General features: G+C 54.0%; 1 protein-coding gene across 4 annotated transcripts in view; it reads right to left on the bottom strand.

Annotated features, from left to right (window-relative positions):
* The window catches only part of Osbpl5 (oxysterol binding protein like 5), a 59,974-nt gene that overhangs the window by 17,118 nt on the left and 21,038 nt on the right, over positions 1 to 21,818 (bottom strand). Inside the window, exons 2-9 of one of the 4 annotated variants that reach the window (XM_087205483.1) lie at positions 15,589 to 15,754; positions 14,765 to 14,822; positions 10,962 to 11,118; positions 8,649 to 8,731; positions 3,489 to 3,569; positions 3,150 to 3,251; positions 1,531 to 1,734; positions 494 to 578 (exon numbers count right to left, since the gene is read on the bottom strand). In XM_087205483.1, coding sequence (XP_087061609.1) covers positions 494 to 578; positions 1,531 to 1,734; positions 3,150 to 3,251; positions 3,489 to 3,569; positions 8,649 to 8,731; positions 10,962 to 11,097 — 691 coding nt within the window. In that variant the 5' untranslated portion in view covers positions 11,098 to 11,118; positions 14,765 to 14,822; positions 15,589 to 15,754. Of the gene's footprint in view, positions 1 to 493; positions 579 to 1,530; positions 1,735 to 3,149; positions 3,252 to 3,488; positions 3,570 to 8,648; positions 8,732 to 10,961; positions 11,119 to 14,764; positions 14,823 to 15,588; positions 15,755 to 21,818 lie in introns of those variants that run through there. The other 3 variants (XM_021264443.2, XM_004852130.4, XM_021264444.2) reach the window with 3 other exon arrangements.

The raw sequence follows: 21,818 nt of genomic DNA, 5'->3' as shown, positions 1-21,818 counted from the left end.
CTGGTTAGAGAGTGATCACTTGAGAATGAATCCTAGTAGTTACAATGATCCTCATGGCTGCAGCTGTGAGAGCCACTATTCAGTGCTCACAAGCAAGTTGCAAGTTGTCTCGGGGTCAGGGGAAATTCAGCATACCTGGAACCTAGCACTCTCTCCCCAGGGGACTACCCATGCGTCAGTTTCCTCATCTGTCAAATATGAATGATGACAGCAGAACCTACTGTGGTGGAGTTTAGTTACTGTCATTTTGTTGCTTTCCTAAAGCCCTTGGATTCTCATACTATTGGGGCAACAGACACTGTTAGTTACAATTACCCACGGAGAGACTGAGGCTCAGACAGGTGCACAAGTGTGCAAGAGGCCCACCTGGTCCACACCTGGGCTTGCCCAAGACTTGAGGTTGTCTCGCTGGTGATATCAGAGACCCTAAAACCCAGCTCCCTGGACTTCTGGGAGTCACGGGGGACAGACACCCAGGATGGGGGGGACTCACCATCTGACTCAGAGGCGGCCCTGAAGATCAGGTAGCTGCTGGGGAGGGGCTGTGTGATGGAGCCCACACTCTCGCCTTTGGGGCCCTGGAGAGGCAGAGACGTGCAAGTCAGGCACCGGGCCTGGCAGATATGGCAGGCAGCGAGAGGGCCAGGCAGGAACTCTGTCCCTTTCTTAGCTGGAGCCTCTGCCCTCAGCTCTCCAGGTCTGAGCTCTCTGATTTGGGGAGCCAGAATCAACAAATGCAAATCCAGGATGCCCAGGTGAATTTGAATCTCAGAGAAATAATGAAGAGCTTTTCAGGATAAATACGTCCCATGTAGTACAGTACCCGGAATATACTTACAAGACCATTCCAGACTTACAATGGTTTGACATGATATTTTGATTTTATGATGGTGTGAAAGAGTTCTCATATGACCATTCCAATTTTCACTTTTAGCGCAGTATTCAATAATACCATGAGGTAGTCAACACTTTATCATCAAGTCGGCCTTATGTCAGACAACTGTGAGCGAATGCAAGCATTCTGAGCATGCTGAAGACCGCGGAGGCTCAGCTAGAACGTTCAGTAGGGGAGATATGGTAAAGGCATTTTTGACGTGATGGGTTTACCCATCTGGGTGTGACCTCATCATAAATCAGAATCTTTGCTAAAAATTTCCAGTGTTTCTCTGAAATCCAAACATAACAGCGTGTTCTGGATTTTCCCTGAGACACTTGCCCCAGTTGATGCCCATTATGAGGGCTGAGGTCTGGGTCAGGAGCAGTTCTGTCCTCCCACTGGATAGTGGCTAGACAAGGGGTTCATGGCGACTTCATCCCCAAAGCCTGCCAGAGGCTGTGGGACCCACAGTGGATGGGTGACCATGTCTGATCCTCAGCCCTGCTTGATGCTCAGAGAAGCAGACTCTCCGGACCCCTATCCACACACAGCTGTTGCTGATGGCCCACTTGGGAGCCTGCCCCCCACTGCTGCAGCTCCAGGAGGAGCCTCTTGGTTCTAAGGCCCCACCTCCCCCATCCCCTTCTTCATACCTTCATGGCCCAGATGGACTGGTCAAGCGGGTGAAAAAGTTTGAAGCAGAAGCCATCCTTCTTGGAGGGGCGCTCGATGAGCTCGCAGCAGTGCAGCAGCACAGTGCCCACCCACTGACCCACCTTGGGTGTCTTGTAGATGAGCAGCACCCCTGGTTTCAGCACGCACCATAGCTTGGTCCAGCTCTTCAGGGTCCCCCGGATCTGGGGGTAAGGGGGATGTGGTCAACATCACCCACCAAGGCTACACTTGGGGCATCTGGATGGTTTGTGGGGGCAGATGGGGATGGGGTGCACTAACAGGCCCTTCTCCTCCCCCAGGGAGTACCCACTGTGTGCCCAGCAGCGGCTGGCACTGCCTGAACATGTGGCAAAGCCAAAGAAACTCAGAACAAAGCTCAGGGCTCTCTCTGGGCCACAGCAGGCTTCTCTATCAGTTTTTCCTTTATGTTTGTTTGCTTTTTTTTGAGGCAGGGTAATGATAAGTTGCCTAGGCTGGTCTTAAACTGTTGATCCTCCCACCTCAGCTTCCCAAGTAGCTGGGATTCCAGGTGTGTGTCACTATGCCTAGCTTCTCTTTCAGTTTTTTTTTTTCTTGGTACCAGGAATCAATCTCAGGACCTTGTGTTTGCCAGGAAAGTGCGGGGCCACTCAGTTACATTCCCAGCCTTCTCTTTCAGTTTTTAAAAGGAACATTTAAATGATGGCAGATCTGAAAAAAATACATAGCAGCCAGGTATAGATTCAGTGGCGACGTTGTTCAGGATCAAGGGCTTCACAGGGTCCTGGGCAGACCTGACAACCACCGTTGACAGTTGGAATTGTCAGGTTTGCAAATTTGAAACTAGTTGTCATTTCTTTTCTCTTTCTAACTCATATTCCTTTGAATGGAATTTTCTATCCACTTCTTCCTGGGTGGAGGGGAGAGCTCTGCAGGCCAGGGCTTCTGGAATACTTGTCTTATTTGGTTTTCCAGCAGGCCTGGAGGGGCAGTTTAACCCCCACTGTGTGAAGGAGAACACAGGCTCGGGAGGTGATGCCTCAGGGAGGTCTGAACACAGCCTCCAGACCTGAACCTGGGCCTTCCCCTGGAAGTCAGGGCCTTGACCTCCTCCTTGGGACTCTGATGCCCTTTGCCACATCTCTGCCTTGTTTGGAAATTGGGTCTTGGCAGATGTAATCAAGGGAAGGAAGCTGGAGCCACACTGGAGTAGGGATCTGCCCAGTGACCAATGTCCTTACAGGAAAGAGGGAAGGAGACCCAGACACATAGAGAAACAAGGGACTGTGCTCGCTTCGGCAGCACATATGCTAAAATTAGAGACACGAGGGACGACTGTGTGACCATAGAGGTAGGGACTGCCTGGAGCCCCAGTGTTGGAAGAGGCAGGACAGATGCAGCCCTGGAGATCCTTGATCTTGGACTTTGGCCTCCAGAGCTGTGAGGAGATGAATATCTGTTGCTTTAAGCTACCTGGTCCGTGGTCATTTGTTACAGCAGCCCCAGGACGCTTATACAGATTTACAGTGACAAACATGCTGGCTATCACCTGAGTGCCCATTAGCATCCCCTCTTACCCTCAGTCCCTTGGGGCCCCTGCTGTGCAGTGCTTGCCTACCTTCAGGCTGTCAGCCATGATGACCACGCTGGGGTCGGTCAGTGCACTGAACAGTTGCTTCGTGGCTCGCTTCTTCTCCTGCCTGTAGTTCTCCTTCTGCGCCTGGGACCAGGGCACAAGCAGGTGGGTGATGGAGAGGGTCCTAGTTGCCCAGCCCCTCCCACCATGCAGCCATGGTGAGGACTGGACAGGAAGAGGACAGGCAGTGGGGGCAGGGGAAGTGGGAGCACAGTATATGCCCCACCCCTTTGGCGGTCTGGGGCCTCCCCCAGCCTTTGACACCCCCTCTTTGAGGAAATATATGTCATGCTGAAACTCCCTCCCTAGGTCTGGGCCCACCTTGAGAGTCTCCTTCTTGGAGACCCTGGCTGTCGGGGACACACACTCCTTGTCAGACCCATTGCACAGCCGGTACTCTGCCTGCAAGAGAGAAACGTGGGTCAGGGGACACCGAGGTACAGACTGGGGCTGTGAAGGGTTGGAGGCAGGTGGGGGCTGGCTTGAAGCCAAGGGAATGAAATGCAGAGGTCGGAGAAAGCCACTCCTTGCCCCTGCTCCCTGGCATTGATGGTCCAGCCCACCAGCACTTCTGTGGGTGCCATGGGGGCATGGAGAATCATGGGTAACTGAGGTGAGTCCCTTCTCTGCATGCCTGCACTGGGTACCCAGCAGATGCAAGGGGGACATGTCCAACCCTGGGCTCACACAGAGAAGTCAGGGGCTGGAGAAAACACATAGGGCTATCAGGGGTCAGGCCTGAATTCTAACAGGTCTGACTCAGCCCTTGAGGATGGCTTGTGGCTGGGGTGGGGTGGAGCAGCCAAAATTCTCTTGGGTTAAGGTGGTTGGGCATCAAAGGGTGGGTTTGCAGAGGAGAATTTTGGTGGCAGCTGTGAGAAGGTGGTGATATGCTCCCAGGCTTCACCTGCTCACACCCTGAGTCCTCCCCTGGTGCCCAGAATCTCTACTCCTTGGCCTTTGGCCTGACCCCTGGGCAAGGATGGGATGTGCAGGGGAGGTCTGCAGTGGGGACCTCCCATCTTGGTTCTCTGGGAGTCAATGCATGGTGGGTCAGTGCTCAGGCCCTGCCTGTGGCTGTAGGGTGTGGGGACCCTAGCCCAGGCCCACTGCTGACTTCATGGGTCAGGAGCAGCAGTGCAAGGATCTTGGAGCCAGAAGGGGCCATGGTTCTTCTAAAGATGGAAAAACTGAGGCAGGGATAGATCACCAGGACACAGAACCATATCTAAAGGCTTAGGCCTGGGTGTGGCAAATTATGGCCCCGAATCCTTCTTGCTATCTATTGCTGTATGCTTATGCACCAAGAATGGTTCCCACAATTTTAAGTGGTTAAGAGGAAATCAAATGAATGATACTTTGCAGGATGTGAAAATTATATCAATATCAAATTTCAGTGTCCATTAATAATTTTCTTGGCATGCAGCCAGGTCCTTCATCTCTTGTGGCATTGCCTGTGGCTTCCTTTGTGCTGGGACTCCTGCAGCAGTGCTGAGTACCTGCAGCAGGGACCAGATTCAGGGACCCTAAGGTTCTGACTGCCTGGTCCTCTAGAAGGAGCCTGCCTTCCTGCTCTGCTCTCCTGGACACTGTGCTTGCCTTCCATATCTGCAGGGAGAACATCCCAAGACTCCCAGCAGACACCTAGAACTGTGGCTGGTACCCAAACTAATTAATCTATGCAGTATGATCCAAAAATACAGTGAATGCTTAAACTAAAACAAATTTATTACAGTAAAAGACACATCACCACTACCCCCCCCCACACACACTTTGACCACACTTATCCCACTGTTGCCACTTTCTGAAGCAGTTCTGGAAGTCCTCTTTCATGAGTGTCTGTAGTTGTGTTATGGAGGCTGTCTTGAGGTCCTAAATCAATTTTAAAATGTTTAACTTTTATGGTCAGTTCAACTTTGGAGAAGAGCTAGAAGTCACATGGTACCAGATCCAGTGAATAAGGTGGATGTGGACATCCATAATATCTGTATGAGCCTGTCTTTCCATTAGATGGCACCCAGCAGCAGCCGTCACTATTTTTTTTAATCCTGTGAAGATACTCACGAATGGGAATTTGCTGAACTGCTTCAGAAAATGACAAGAATGATGGGATAAGTGTGTTCAAAGTGAGGGACAGTATTTTGAGGGGGATTAACGGCAGTGTGTCTTTTACAGTAAAATTTTTTTAAATATAAGTATTCACTATATATTATGATCACATGGCATATACTATGTGTTTTCCTATATGTACATGTACATAAGGTTTAATTTATAAGTTAGCCATAGTACCGAATAGTAAAATAGAATTATAACAATATACTGTAATAAAAATTATGGGAATGGACCTCTCTTTCTCTGTCCCCTGCTTACCCCAATAAGAACATTCCAGGAAGAAAAGACATGAGAGGGGGCTCCCAGGGGGCTCTGTCCAGGAAGAATCTTTGAGCTGAGGATGAATGGTGATGGGAGCAGATCTGATTGATGAGACATTTGCCAGATATTGGCCAGATGACAGGTCCCTGGGGGCCCAGGCTGACTGACGAGGCCCCCACTTCCCCTTGGGAGCCCTATGAGTGAGCTCCTTGTGCACAGAGCCCGCAGCTGCCTTAGTACACGCAGCCTGAAGCGCCCTTCACCATGGTTGGGCATCCCTGCCCCTTCATCAGCCCCAAGCCACTTGCCCAGGAGGTCAGCTCTGACGGCCCTGCTGGCATCAGACCCTGGTGACACACAGCACTCCAGGCCCACCCAGGACTCTGGTGATGACAGCAGGCTGACTGTCTCTGTGGTCAGCTGTTGGTTGTCCAGTGCACCGTGGGGCCATCATACCCAGCACCCACTCAGACTGACAGCTGGGGTACTAGCAAGCACCTGGACAAGCGAGTGAAAGGACGCTAGTTAAATTCAAACAAATGATTCAGAAACTTGCTTCTCCACCCCAGGGCTCTCCAGCAGATGGAGCTGAACAGAGCTGTGCTTCCTTTAGGCAACAGGGATGAGAGAGGACAAGATGGGGGTAGGGCCGGGGATTTAGCTCAGTGGTTTCGCCTCCTGCCTCAAAAGCACAAGGACCCGAGTTCGATCCCCAGTACCAAAAAAAAAAAAAAAGATAGGGGGGTGGAGTAGAGCAGCTCCTGCCCTGGCTAGGCAAGGCCACTGGGGTCTTGTCCCAGCCCTGCCAGGCACTGCAGAGGCCCCCTGACTCTTTCATACAGGTGGTGTGGGCCCTTTGCATGACCCTGGGCATCTGGCAATGTGCAATGATGGAGGAACTGGGAAATGAGAAATCAGAACTTTGCAACCCATAAAAATGACGTTAAAAATACAACTTATAAGGACCTCCAGAATGGAAGAAAGTACTTGCAAATCATATATATGACGAGTCTAGGATTGAGACTATATTAAAAACTCTTACTGAGCATGGTGGTGCCACCTGTAATCCCAGCAATCTGGGAGGGTTAGGGACCAGGATGGAAAGTCGAAGCCCAGCCTGGGGAACTTAGCAAGACCCTATCTCAAAATAGAAAACAAAACAGGGCTGGGAATGTAGTGTAGTATGAAGGGCCTGGGCTCAATCCCCAGTAACACACACACACACACACACACACACACACACACACACATATCCCCAAAACAAAAAACCTCTTACAACTAACATGAAGACAAATGATCCAATCAAAAGATGGGCAGAGGGCCGGGGATTTAGCTGAGTGGTGCTGCCACCTGCCTCACAACTACAAGGTCCTGAGTTCGATCCCCAGTACCAAAAAAAAAAAAAATGGGCAAAGGGCTGGAATGGACATTTCTCCAAAGAGGATAGAGAAACGGCCAGTGAGCACAGAAGATGGTCAGCATCATTAGTCAGCAGGGAAGTGCAAACCCAAACCATGAGATGCCATTTTGGTGTCTCACTAGGATGGCTGTAATAATTTGTGTAAACAAAACAGGAAATCAGAAGTGGTGGCTGGTAAGGATGAGAAAGCAGAACTGTCAAGCACTGGTAGAGGTCATGCAGATGGTGCAATGCGGGGAAAGGCATTTGGCAGTTCCTCAAAACATTAAGCAGAAAATTTCTTAGAATTCTATATTACAGTAGAATTACCTTACAACCCAGAAATCCCACTCTTAGGTACCTACCAAAAATAACTGAAAATTGGTACTCAAACAAATACATGTACATGATTGTTCCTGGCTGCTCTATTCACTACGGTTGAAAAGCAGAATCAACCAAAGTGTCCATTGCTAGAAGAATGGATGATATGGAAGATATGGTCCATCCATACAATGGAATATTATTCAGCCACAAAAAAGGAGCTCCTGACACACACGAAAACATGGATGGACCTGGAGGACAAGATGCTTAATGAAATAAGCCAGACACAAAGGACAAATCCTGCAGGATTTACTCAGGAGATCCCCATGGCTGTCAGATCCATGGAGACAGAAAGGAGGATGGGGGTGCCAGAGACTGGTGAGCAGGATGAAGAGTCAGTGTTTTTGGTACCGGGGATCGAACTTGGGTCCTTGCCTTTGCACAGCAGGCGGTGAAACCACTAAGCTAAATCCCCGGCCAGGAGTCAGTGTTTAATAGGGGCAGACCTTTAGTGGCGGGAAATGAGGAAATCCTGAAGACGGACACCAGTGGGGATAACTACATGGCTGTGAATGTGCTTAATGCCCCTGAATTACGCACCTAAAAATGGTTAAGATGGGAAGTTTAATGCTATATGTATTCTGCCACAATTAACACCTTTTTAATATCCACACAAACACAAGTAAATACACTGCCGAGTGGGGGTTGCTCTCCCTCCAGCCTGGCCGCAGGCAGGGGTGGGCACGTGGGCTCGGGGAGCTGGTGCGGTGGGGTCTGTTCTTGAGGCTGACACAGGGACGGACTGTCAGACCACTAAGTCCTGTGTGACTGGTAGGAAAGAGGGTCCCCAGAAGCCAGGACCTCACTCAAGGACACATGGAGTCATAGCAGACAGGTCAGGTGAGGACCGGCTCACTCGACTACCCCCAGCCTGTCACCTGGACTGGGCACCGCCACCCTCGGTCAGTGTGGGGAGTATGGCCTCCCTGGACCCTCTGGGGGAAGGGAGGGTCTTCCCCACTCCCACTGTCCCTGGACCCAGGTCCTTTCTACCCAGGAAAAAGCATGGACTCCCCCGGAACTTGGGGTAACTAGAGAAGGTATGTCTGGCACACCTCCTGCCTCAGGGGGTCTCCCTAGAACCCCCACACCCCCAGCAGCCTACCTCCCTTCCCAGGACCCCTGGGTCTTGCCAAGAAGGCGGCTTTAATACAACCACCAAAACTCTCTGTGATAGACCCTCATTCAGTGCCCCTCCCCCACCAAGTTCCACAATCTGGGATTTGGGGTTTTTCCTTGGACCAGGCAGGAAATGGCAGGTTGGATGGGTGCCCTGCTGTCCCAAGCCACACTCCCTGCCCCTTGATCCTACCATGCTGGGCTCTTACCGGTGGCACCTTTGTGGCAGAGCCAGGGGTTGGGGGCTCTTCCTCCCTTGGCAGCAACGGACCATGGGGCTCCATATCCTTCCCTGAAAGAAAGCAGTCAGGGTGAGGGCAGGGACATGGTGGCTCAGGCTCTGCAGGCAAGGCAGGAAGCCACCCAGTGGTGGTGGTGGCTGTGGACACTGCCCTGAGATATCTAATAAACGTCAGCAAGCCTCACCCTTGGGAGGGACTCAGGAGCTCTAGCCAGGTTTATATGACCACAGGGAGGAAGCTAGGGAGGGGCCAGCGGAAACCAGGGCAACCTGGGCCTGGTGTGGTGTGTAATTTGGGGCCTGTATGTTTCCCAGTTCTCAGGGGAAGAATGTGGCATTCGGGCTCTGGGGCACATGGGTTTGAAGTGCTGGACTACATATCCCTCTGGTGGATGCCATTGCTCCCAGGGTCCTGGACCTGGGGCGGAGGGGAGGTGGTTAGATGCCATCCTTGGTTCCACCATGGCTGGTTGAGGAGGAAGGAGGGAGACTTTTGGCCGCTGGATTTGATCCTGGGAAAATGGCTCCACTGCCCTGGCTCCTCTCGGCCTGAAGCCATTTTCCAAGGCTGAGCTTATGGGCAGGAAGAAGAGGAAATGGCCGCAGAGGCCAGGCACCCACTCGTGGGCCACCCCTGCCTGCTTCCTGTGGCTCACAGGCCAGTAATCAGAGCAGCTGCCTCAAGGGCGAGGTGAGACTCCTTCTGCTAAAGCCGCAGGACACGGGCCAGTGCCAGCCCAGCAGTGAGGACAGACACACCCACAGGACCAGCTGCCGTGGGGTGGGCCTGGGAGCGGTTCTCCTCGGAAAAGCTAGGGCAGTGGCCTAGGGAAGTAGTTTTGCCTAAGACGCCCAAGCAGCAGTCCCTCAGGTGTCACAGCAGCCCTGTCCTCAGGAAGGTGGCTGCCTTGCTGTGTGACTCAGCCCCTGGAGGTCTCTGCACACAGCAATCATGCCCTGACCCAAGCCTTAGTGGGGTCAGCAGAGCTCTCATCAGGCGCTCAGTGCTGCCTTGGGGGCTCGGCTTACAGCCAGCAGAGCCCACCTCCTGTGCAGTGCTGCATCCTGGTGGGGAGGACACAGGACACTCAGAGCACAGGGCTCTCAAGTTGGAGGTACCTAGGCAGGACAGGAACAGGCAGTGCTGGCTCCCCCACTTTGCAGCCTGATCATGTCCACCTATCTACCCCTGCCCTGGAGACCTGCTGCTCCACTCCTGGGAGAAAGGCAGCGAGCTGCTCTGAGGACCAAACCCCTGGAAACTGACCACCAACTGGGACCTGTCCCTCCCCTCCCCACCCCTGCTCCTGAGAGTCCATGCAGACTGGGCCAGGTGGACAAAGGCATAGGATTTACGGCAAGTTTTCCTGTGCCTGGTGTCATGGGACTGTCCACAAGACCCTCCCCATTTTGGGCCTCACTGTCCCCATCTGTTGGCTGAGACTATGGATAAGATGGCCACTAGCCCCTGAAGTCCTGATGATGGGGGGACAGCGCCCTTCCACTCACGCAGGGAAGCACACCAGTACTGGCCAGGAAGGTTGGGGTGTCCTCCTGGCCCCACAGCAGGTGGCAGGAGAGGGGTGATCAAGCTGGAGTCTCCCAGGGCCAGCACCACCCCACCTCCCATCCCTTGGGGCCCCAGTAAGGAAGGGCTGGGCTCTTGGGGGTCAGCAGTCACAATAGGGCAGAAAGGACTCAGCTCAGACTCAGCTGGTTGGGAACCTGTTTGGACAATGGGGGTGATGGAAGCCTGCAGAACATCAGCAGGGGTGGGGAGAACCCCCACATGCACTCCGATGCCCAGGACTTTATCCACAGTAGCACACAGCAGGCCTGCTCTGAACTATTCCCTCCCAGAGACAGGGCATAGTTACTAATATTGTCCCCATTTCACAGGTGAGTAAGCTAAGGTCCAGTAGCTGGCCTGGGGTCGTCCAGCTCGGAGAGAACTGGCTGAGGCTCAAGCTGCCTATCCCTGGCATGTTTGCACCTCACTGGCCCCCGAGTCAAACAAGCTGCCCCAAGAATGGGCTGCAAGGGCCCTGTCATCCTCCATGGCTGAAAGGGCTTCACCTAGGCCCGCCGGTCACGCCAAGAAGCCAGCACTTTAACATGCTGCAAATGCTTTGTCCATCAACCCACACAGCCCCAGCGTGGGGATGTGAGCAGAGCAGGGTGTCACCCTTTCTGGTTGCGATGGCATGGAGGATGGGGCCACCCGAGGTTGCACGGTGGCTGAAGAGCTGGGAAGACCCAGCTGCTCGCAGCCAACACTAACCTGGGCTGACTGGGCAGAGTTCATTCTCGCAGCCCAGGAGCAGGTGCCGCGTGAGTTTCCGGGGGTCAGTCTTCTGTGGGGTGGAGGCCGGTGGACACAGCGAGAAGCGGCGCCGGAGAAAGACCTCCTCCTTCATGGCGTGGGTGCTGGGGGCCTTCTGGAAGGACGAAGGAGGGAGGACACACAGTCATACCTCAAGCTGGATGGTCTGGTGCCAGAGGGACCCCCACCACTCAGGAAAGGGACAAGGCACACCTGGGGATGAACTTACCTCTTGGGGACTTCCCAGAGACAGACAAGGAGGGCCTAAGGGTGGGCAAGGGTGATCAGCCAGGGAAGGCCACATGGCCAAGCTCAGGAAAGTGGCTTCATCTAAGACTGGGCTCTTCCAGGGCTACGAGGGGGCTGTGACCACAAGGACTGTAATCACAGCCGAATGGCCCTCAGTGGGGTGCTGACTCACGCTGGGCCCCAGATTTTCCCTCCCAGTGCTGGCCCTCCACAGTGGGAAACACCCACTCAGCGGACATGGCCAAGAGCTACCTGTCCACAGAGGACAGGGAGAGGAGACCAGGTGGCTCCGAGTGCCAGGGAGTGGTTGCAGTGGCTGGGGTATCCTTGGGCCTGGCCCGCCTCTCTCAACTCAGGATCCATGAAACACCAGCCACCCTGAGCTCCACTGGTCAAAGCCTCATCTTGCACCAGCCCTGGGCCGGCTGTTGTTGCCCTAAAGCACCTGAACAAGGAGAGGCTCAGGTGAGCTCAAAGCAGGTGCACTGGAGTTCACACCCAGGCTGCAGTGCCACATTCCTGACACACAGCACTGCAGCAGTGGGTGGGGGGAGCACTCTGGGGTGCAAACAGAAGCAGTCCTGAGGGAGACTTATAGCCATGACCCCCTGCCACACCAACCCGGCCACTGCTCTGCAGGTCAGGAGCTCACATCTCACCTCCTCCCCTGGCCCCTGGCAGCCATGGGAAAGGACAGTCCCCTCCCTGTGCCTGCACAGCCCCATCCCAAACAGAGAGCTACCAGTCAGGCCAGCCTGGGACCTTCCCAGCTGATGCACTGAACCCCACACAGCTGTCAGCCCGTTCTATAGTGGAGAAAACTGTGGCTCTGAAAAATTGAGCCTCGCCCTATGTCACAGCCTGAGAAGTTGGCACAGCTGACTCTGCTTTCCAGTCCTGGATCTGTCTACTCCCCAGGACAAGTTCCTTACAGACCTACTGATCAATTTCCCTCCCCACCCAGCTTTCTGTGGATGTAACCCAGCAACTTCTTTGGGTGGTCAATAGCTCCTTTTGAGCCCAAGATCAAGGTTCCATGTTCTCCCAGACACACAAAGAACTTCCTGCTGGACTTAGGGAACAAGTAGGGCCTCAGAAGTGGATGAGGAAGAAGGGCACAACCTAGGGCCTCATTCCTCTTGGGGGTTGAGTTGCATTAACTGGGAGCAGGTAGAGGGGCTCTTGTCTATGCAGCTTGAGACTGGCTCATGGCACAGCCTCAGCTGTCCTATCTAGCCACCTGCCCTGGCTCCACCTGGAATAAGGTGGGGAGGGTGTGGAGACCAATGGCTGCCTTTCCTCAACTCCACTGCAGGCTTTCTCCCAGTGCTACCACCACTGGGACTCTTTCTGTGTCCATCGTCTATACTCATTTGGACTGCTATACATCTCCCTTCTTCCCTTCATTTGCTTGTTCATCTACCTATCCATCCATCATCCATCCACTCTCCAACCCTCTAGTTCTCCTTTCCTCCCTTCTTCCCTCTCTCCCTTCATCTTTGTAGCCAGTCAGCTGACTAGACTGGTTTCCCTTCCTTCCCATTCACCCCATACTCAGACTTATCAGGTGGAGTTCAAAGGACTGACCTGCTGACATGAACAGATAATTCTAAACCAGAGTGTTCATTTCAAAAGTAAATCCAGGTCATTTAGAATGTAACCTAGTCCCTGTCTCCTTGTCCCAACCCCTCCATGACCCAGAGCCCTCTACCCTCACCCCCACCCCTCTCACCCACTTGGCTCCAGCCAAACTGGTCCTCCAAAGTGCGTGCCATGGCTTCCACAGAACCCTTCTCCCTCCCAGAATGCCCTTCGCCCACATCTCCCAAGGCGGGGTCTTATGGGATTCCACACCACGGGGGAGGGCCGAGCTCATGCTGCACCATGCACATTCTCCACATAGCACTGGGGGCTTTGGAAGCTCTTGCTGGCATTTCTTTATTCTTTGTTAAAACTCCTTGGTGTCTATCTTGCTCTCAGTCTGATCTCAGCACTCAGAGCAAGACATGCAGTGGGCATTTCTGGAGTGACAAGCTCCAGGATGGGGACCTGGGGGCGCAAGCACTGCCTCCTCCCCCACCGAGGTGCAAGTACAGGGCCCCTAATCCTGGGCTTCTTGTGCTTTCCATGTTGGGCCTTCCAATCTCCAGCTCAGAGGAGGGTCCTCTAAGAAATGATCAGGACTATTTCTGGGGCTGGTGACCCCAGGAACCCAGTGAGATCCCTGTTCCTGGCTACTGTTAGGTCAGGTATAATGTGCAGAGCGCCTGGAGTGCTGAAGAATGAGGCCCCATCCTCTATGTTCTGGTAAGCAAGGGGAGCCCTGCACCCTGAGGGCCCGAAGACCCTGGGGCTGGCAGCTGGACACTCTCAGGCCAGGCTGAGCCTATAGCTGTCCTTCCCCTAGAGAAGAAGGGGAGAAGGAGGGGAGGGGGGACAGGAGGGGGAAGGAAAGAAGGAAAGACAGGTAGATGAAGAGACAGACTAGTGGTTGTGGCAGCAGTGACCTAGGGTCTCATTCATGTTGGGTAACTCAAAAAGGCTGTGCTGTCTGCCTCTAGCTGTACAGTCTACTGGGAAAACCCATGCCCAGGCTCCAGCTTCCAAGGGCTCCTGATGGACTCTCTCTGGACCTGGATTCAGTTGTCCAAGGCCACCAAAGGCCACCACATGGGTTGCCCCACTGTTCTCTGTGACAAATGGGGCCAGCAATGCCACCTCCCAGTCTCCAGTTTCTCAATGTCACCTGTACACAGCAGGTCCTTGCCTACAGTTGCCAACGCCCTCTCTCGCTGCTGAGACACGGTGCCATCTCTACATTCAGCTGTGGCCACCCCTGCCCTCTGATCCTAAAGTCCAAGTGCAGGAGGGGGACTGGGAGGTAGGAGCCCAGAGTGAGGCTGGAGGAGACTGTCCCTGGCTCAGCACACAGGTGGGCAGGCCTGGGTGTCCTCAGGGGCTGGAGGAAGTTGAGGGTGGTATAGATCTGAAGTCAAGTTTTTGCCCAGTGGGGCCACAGCCCAGAGCCCCCAGTGCCCTGAGGGCAGCTTTCACTGGAGGACAGGCCAGGAGGCAGCAGGATGGGGCAGAAGGATGAGGATGAGGCTGGGGAGGGGAACTGGATATATGTGATGGGACTGCCCAGCTCTGGCCCAGGCCCGGGGAGGAAGAAGGTTTGCAGGCCTGGAACTCAGCAGGAAAGTCTGCAGGCCCAGGGCAGGCCTGGAAACCACTTGACACTTCCTGCGCAAGTCCCAGGCAGCCACCTCCAGAGCTAAGGCCATGGCACCCATTGCCAAAGATAAGGGTGCAGTCAGATACCCTTCCTGGAAGGAAGATTTGTCTCTTGCCAGTCACTAGAGTAGGACCAGGATGGGCCCCTATATCCTCCCTGTTCAGCGTGGTTTGCTGCTGTCAGTTGGCTGCCAGGCGGACAAGTGTCCCAGTGCTGGGTGCACATGCCCCCGAGAACTACCTTCAGTGCTGTAGGGAACAGGGGAAGGGGACGTTACCAGAACCTCTGCAGTGAGTCCTGGTCTCCTGCGAGCCACGGCAGCACACGGCGAATTACTGGAAAGGTAGAAAAATGAGAAGAAGCTGAGCTTTGGGTCTGACCAGTGCTGCTCTGGGCGGCAAAGACAAAGCCCCCTGGCTTGCAGCACTTTTTATTCAGTACATGGGGAAACAGCTGTAACAAGTGAAAATGCAGAGTTCAGTACTTCACATTGGGATAAACAAGGTGTAACAAAAGACTGGGGGACAGTGGAAATCTGAGAACAATGAGGAACTATGCAGATGAAGATTTGGTTCCTCCCTGGCGCTCCCGCAGGTGTGGTCTTGTCCTGGAGCCTTACAGCATCGTGGGATCACTGAGGTCTCAGTTGTGACCCGAGGCCAAAATGCATTTATGTCTGGAATGTCGTAGCTGGCCTGTAGGCAGGAGAACTAGGCCTACTCAAATGATTTTTCCCTAGAATTATGTAGTATTGCTCCCAACACAGTGCCTCACCTTGGGAGTGCAGGTTTTATTTGGCCTTGGGGTTGTCTTGGGAACAAGGTGAGTGGCTTCCCTGCCTGGCCTCCACTACATCTCTCCTCTTCTCTCCACCCAGGATTCTGAGCTCCATCTTTGCTTCTATCCAGCCCCCTGTGCGCCGTCCACTTCCTTGCAGACCTGACCCCTTCCTCCCAGACACCATTTCCTGGCTCTCTGAACCCAGCACTGTCTGGCCTGCTTGTGTGTTACAGTAGACCATGCAAGACCCCTGCTGGGCTGGGCTTCTCTGGTGGGGAACACCCTGGCTGATGTAGACTACTTGAGCTCCTCTGTACCCACCTGGGCTGGGCATCTATAGGTGCCAATGTAGCATTTCCAGAGCAGACTAGCCCTTGGCTGGAAAGGGGGCTTGGGAGATCCTGCTGAGGTCAGGCAGGTCCTGTGGGGCTGAGACCACAGCAACAGACAACAGCACCTCCTGCAGCCCTCCTTGGCAAGGTGGCAGCTGTGCAGAAAAGTCAGGGGTGGTTGTACTCTCCTGGAGCCTTCCTGAGACTTTGGCATTCTGCTCCAGGCCCATTCCTGATCCCTAGCCCCAGTCTGCACCCAGGGCTTGAGAATGCCCAGGGATGATGGGCACTTGGGCTCACAAGCACTGCCAGCTACAGGACAGTGCCCAGAGCTTCTGCTGCTCTGCCAGACCACAAGCAAGATACATCCACATAGTCAGCACTGGGGCAGCAGGGCCAGGACATGCTGACTTGCAGATTCCACCCCTGCTGGGAGCTACCACCTGGCCACCCTTCTCACTGACCGAGGCTCCTCCTGTTCCTTGTCCCCAGGCTTCCCCATTTCCTCCTACCCTATCGGGCTCTAAGGGCCTCCAGAGTTGAGGAGGGGACACTGAGAGCAGGGCAGGGGTCAGCTCTGACTCTGCATTCCTCCACCCCCATTGAGGGGCCGAGCAGGGTCCTTAGACCCTGTTTCCTATCAGGGGCACAGAAGCCTCAGGACCTAAGAGGTGATGTTGCTACTACAGCAGACAAGGTAGGGACAGGTCAGGCTCAGCCCTGTGTCCCTACAAACACTTGTGTCTGGGCACCTGGGGACATGCTCTCTGATCCCAGGCTAAAGCTGGCTGGTTGGCAGCAAGACTTGGAGAGTAGGCATGGACCCCACCCCAGGGCCAAACTGGAGCAACCCCTTCCCCCCACTTGTTTTCTAAGCAGGGATTTGGCCTCTAAACAGTCAGCCCTCCCTCCACTGCCAGACAGATGCCCACCCTTGAACCACAAGAATGAGATCTTTGTAACAAAGGTCATGTGCCTTATCAGGGCGGACAGGGGACCACACTGGAGTCATCTGGGCCAGGCTTGACTGAGCGAGCCCCTGAGAAGGAACAAGCAGAGACCATGATTCACTTGGCGCTCCACCTGTGTGCTGAAGTGGAGATGATGGAGAACAAATTCCTCCCTGCTGTCCCTCAGACGACTGGGGACCACAGAGCCAGGGAAAGGGCTCATCCTAATGACTGGGTGACCTCTGCTAGCCATTTCCATTCCTCAGCCCACTTGTAATCAGACATGCACAGTGAGGAAATAGGTGCCCGTGGCAGCTGGTAGGGGCCGCCCCTGGCGCCCACAGTGCCTGGGTAGCTTTCTTACCTACAGCCCAATGTGGAGGGGAGGAGGTAAGTGTTCCAGGGGAAAAGTGAAGCTTTGGTCACTGTGGCTCTCTATCAACTGGTGGGGCCTATGCTGACAGTCCTGCCTGAACTCAATGGATTCTCCTTAAAGGCTGTGGGTAAAAAAAGCTCTAAAATCACACTTAAGCTCAAGCCACCAGGCAGGGGCTTCCAGCCTACATGCTCCACTACATGCTCCACTTTCTGCAGACCTGATGCAGAGGTCAACGGGTCCCAAGAAAGGACAGCAGCCTTTAGCTAAAGGAGAATGCGATCTAGCAGCCATCAGTTTAAAAGAACAGTAAAAGCCAGCAGTTAAAAGAGAGTATGCACCTTTAAAGGAGAGTAGCAGCCATCACTCAAAAGGAGCCATTATGCCAACGCTATGTAATTGCATCCCAAATCCCTGCTAAGGTCCCAATCCCCATAGTTATGAGGACCCCGCTGAGAGGAAACCACTCATCTCTCCGGCCACCCCACATGCCTCACACTGAGGGGAAACACCAGCACGAGAACCAGACACGTGCCAGGAAGCTGTCTCCAGGTGGACTGACAAGTCGGGGCTCAAACTGGGCAGTGCAAGCAGCCCTGGTGGAGCACTCTGGAGCCCCGTGGCATGTACCCTGGGTGCGGGGACTGGTCTCTTCCAGCCGCTCTGCTGAGCTGATGATCCCTCAAAGATTCTTGCAACATCCACAAGGCAGGAAGTGGGTATCACCATCAGATTTTGACACAGAAACCAAGGCCTCAAAAAGAAAAAATAACTGGTCTCAGCTTCTGTGGATCAAGCTACGACCAGGGTGAGCAGATCTTCCAGCCCCAAATCCCCTTTGAACTTTGGACATAGCTGAGGAGCCAGAGTGTGCCAGAGACTCCTGCAGTAAGTCTCTAGTCCCCACCTGTCCAGTGTGTGACACAAGGTTGAAGAAAACCTTAAGACAGAGTTAAAGATAGAGTGAACTGGGACAGCCAATGCTCCTTTGGCAAAAGGCACTGGCCCGTCTCTTCCACCGAATTTTATTATTCATCAATCAGGGTAAAGGTGCATGTATAGATGTGTAGTACGTGAAATTACCATGGAAACTAATGCAGGCAAGGTTTTAAAGAGAAGTCAAAGCATTTTCAAATTAGAAGCAAGATAGACAAAATATATGGCTGTAATTAGAGCAGCATCCTTCAAGCCATGAAGGCACTAACTGTGGGAATGGAATTTGGGTGCGATTGCTCCGACCTGAGCTATGGATGTTATTTTGTATTACCCCCACATCTTCATCGGCCATAACTCTGGCCTCAGCCATGGCCGTTAGCGGGGAGGTATGTTAACCTGTGCACTACCGCAGTGCTCATGAGATACTTCTGTGAATCACATAGTTTCAGTCAGACTCATTTCTTAAAGTAAGTCAATTGGGGGATTTAACGCTTTGCAGCCTGCACTGCTTACAACATGTTTTGGGCATAATCAATATTGCGGGCTCTGGCAAGAGTGGAAGACAGGAGGGCCAGGCTCCTGGCAGAGGAGGTAGGAGACTTCCTAGACTTGGCCATGGGGTGGCTGAGCCCAGAGGGACAGGAAAGTGGCCTGCACTGCTCCGAGGGTGGCGTGGGCCATGCCTGGGTGTCCTCCAGGCTGACTCAGCTGTCATGTGCCTGTGGCTCAGCCCAGCACAACCCTGGCACTCGTCCACCTGGCCTCCTGAGTGACTGCTCTTCTGCATCCTCAGCACAGGGGCTGGCAAGGCAATGGGAGGTCCAGGGGAATGACTTGGGTCAGCGCAGCCAGAAGCCAGGCTCACTGGAGGCAGGGACCCTGCACTACTCTCAGATCAATCACGCTGAGCCTCCATGTCCTCATGGGACACAGGTTGCTGTCTCCTGGCTGGACTGATGGTCTGGGCTCAAACTGAGCAGTGGGTGCAGGCCTGGAGGAGCAGCAGCCTCTTTGGAGCCCTTTGTTGTACACCCTGGATGCAGCAGCTGGGCTTTTCCAATCCCTCTGCTGAGCAGATGGACCCTCGAAGGCGCCAAGCCTTTCCCTACATTCTATCTCATCTGCTGTGATTCCTGTAGTGACTCCATCATGTTTAGATGCAGAAACCAAGGACCTGGGCTCCTGAGGAAACTGAGACCCACTTCCAGAAAAGATGTTCCTCTCTCAGCCCCTCAATATACCTGGTATACCACTCTCCCACTCCATGCTTGGGACACCAGACTCATAAGTCACTGGGTTCTCAGGGTGTGTGCTGGGCAGGTGGAGAGGTGGCCTGGTGGAATGGCTGCTGCAGGAAAGCCAGCAGAGCACACTGGAGCCCAGGGCTGGATTTGCTCACCTGATTTGGCTGCTTGTCTTCCTGGATGCAGAGTGGCCATGGGACAGAGGACACACCGCATGAAGACTGGAGGAGACAAGGCAGCCAGGGGTTATGCAGCTAACACGGAGCCTATGCCACTCCCTCCCCAGCAGGGCTGGAGACCCCAAGGCTCCAGGGGTGGTGGGGATGGGAGCAAGCAGGCCATTGCTGATTCCAAGAGAGTGTCTGCAGGCTCCAGCAAGCTGCACATTGCAATGGAGTCCTCTAGCCTTAGTCCTTCCCACTGCCCACTCCCATGGGACCTCCTGCAGCTGCTCCTGCTCAGGTTTTCTGCAGCAGCTTGATGAGGGAAGGAAGCACTGTCAGGGTGAGCACAGAGCTAAAAGGCGGAGGCCATGCTGGGGCCAGGAGGAGTGGCCACAGCAAGGTGGGACCGAGCCGAGGGCAGGCAGCCCCAGCGTTGCCCATAGGTGTATGGGGACAGGAAGGGGCAGCAGTCTCCCCTCATTCCCCAGCATGCCCTGTTCCAAGGAGGACTCACTCTTTGGGAAAAGGTCACTGCAGAGGCTTCCTGGGAACAATATCCTGTTTCCCTGGAATGTACAGGCTGGGTAGGGTGCTAAAGGCCACTTTGTGTGAGGGACAGCCAAGGCCACAGTCACAAACTTCCCCACAGCTCCTGGCTGCAAGGATGGCCGCCCTGCTGCAGGAGAAGTCTCATGAGAATGCTCATTTGGAGCTCTGTCCCACCCTGCGATGGGGTGCAGGCAGGGGTCCACCAAGCAGCACCACTGCCGGGGGCTCCCTCCACAGAGGGGAATCTGGCCCAGGTCCCCAACAGTAACCACCATCTTGAGCTGCATTACCAGAGACTGAGCCATCAGGAGGAGGGAAGGGATGAGTCTAGTGTAGCCTTCCTGGACAGACTGGTTTTAGCTATGTGAGGCAGAGAAAGGGCTAGCCCCTGGAAGGCTCTCTGGAAGGCTCTCTGGAAGGGTCAGGGCAGAGCCAGCTGGAGGCAGGGACATTCAGCTTCTCTGGCCCCTCACATCGCAGGCCATGGTAGCTTCTCAGATCAGGGCTACTGTCCAGGGACGTGGAAACCGGTGCTCACAGCTCAGGAAAAGCTGTAGGTCCTTTCCTCCCAAGAGGCTCTTGGGAGTCATGTGCTCTCTGGGTGCTCAGGACCTTGGGGGCACTGGGCCCAGCCTCATGGCCCCCCAGTCAGAGAGAGGATATTAAGAACCTAGAGAGGTCAGGATGCTTGGAAGGCTGGGTTGTCCCAACTCCTTCTCTGAGCTGGCTCTGAGAGCCTCATTTCTGAGACCAGAGGTCATAGAGACCCTTGCTGCCCACACCTCCCACCCCAGCCCTCCTTAGAATCTAAGGTGCTGGGGCAGCCACTCCCATCCAGGGGCTGCCCCTGGGGTACAACCAGGCCAGGCTGGGTCAGCTCCTGGGGGAGAAAGTAAGGTAAGGGGCCTCCCTGCCTTCCCAGATTGGGCTGTGGCTGGTTCCATGGCTAGTCTGCTGGTGTGAGTGCCATGAAGCTAGGCACTACCAGAGGACCTGGGCCAGGTGGCTGCTAGACACCCTGGAGTTGCCTCACTCCTTCCCTTCCATTTTCCTTCCCTTGCCTTCCTTTCTGTGTGTATGTGTTGGGGGCGGGTATACTTGGGATTGAACCTGGGGCCTGTGCACTGATATATAGCCCCAGCCCTTTTATTTTTTACTTTAAATCCAGGTCTCAGTAAGTTGGCAAGTTGCCCAGGCTGGGCTTGAAATTGTGATCCTCCTGCCCCAGCCTCCCAGAGTGCTAGGATTACCAGAGTTCACCACCACACTCGGCTCAAGTGTTGCCTCTTCCCTACTGGAACAGGGCAGCCACCTCAGCAAGGACCAGGGGTTACACACAAATTGCAGAAAGAAGACATAAAGGCTGGCATGTGTGGCCCTGGGAGAGCCAGCAGGAAGGGCTCAGCTCAACACCTTATACAGAGAGATCCTGAAAACAAGAATAGAAATGACACTAACAAAAACAATGAAGTGGCCAGGGATTTAGCTCAGTGGTTCCACCACCTGCCTCGCAAGTGCAAGGACCCGAGTTCGATCTCTGGTACCAAAAAAAAAAAAAACAAAACAACAATGAAGTCAGTAACAGTACTTCACTCCAGGACCTGTTTCACTGAATCCTCACCCTCCCTGGCAGGTAGAACTGTCATTATCCTTATCTGATGTCGGAGAACACTGAGGCACATGGAGGGCAAGTATTACGGTTTAAATTTAGACTGTCCCTCTAAAGTCTCATGTTCAGAGGCGGGGCCTTTAGAAGGTGGTTGGATCATGTAGCACTATACTCATCAGCGGACTGAGCCACGGATGAGCTCATAGCTGAAAGTGTTATTAGGAGGTGGGGCCTGGTTGCAAGAGGTGTGTCACTGGGGGTTTGCCCTTGGAGGGTTTATTGCCCTCCCCAGCTCCTCCTTGCTCTCTCTGCTTCCTGGCTGCCATGAAGTGAGGAGCTTTCCTCTACCATGCCTTTCTGCCATGATGTTTCTGCTTTGGAGCCAGCAGAC

Source organism: Heterocephalus glaber, unplaced genomic scaffold (assembly GCF_053883595.1).
Source record: "Heterocephalus glaber isolate CG9 unplaced genomic scaffold, H.glaber_assembly_v1.0 deba00000594, whole genome shotgun sequence".
Lineage (NCBI taxonomy): Eukaryota > Metazoa > Chordata > Mammalia > Rodentia > Bathyergidae > Heterocephalus > Heterocephalus glaber.
The sequence above is the reverse complement of the archived record's forward strand: the minus strand, read 5'-3'. Positions and strand labels throughout refer to the sequence as shown.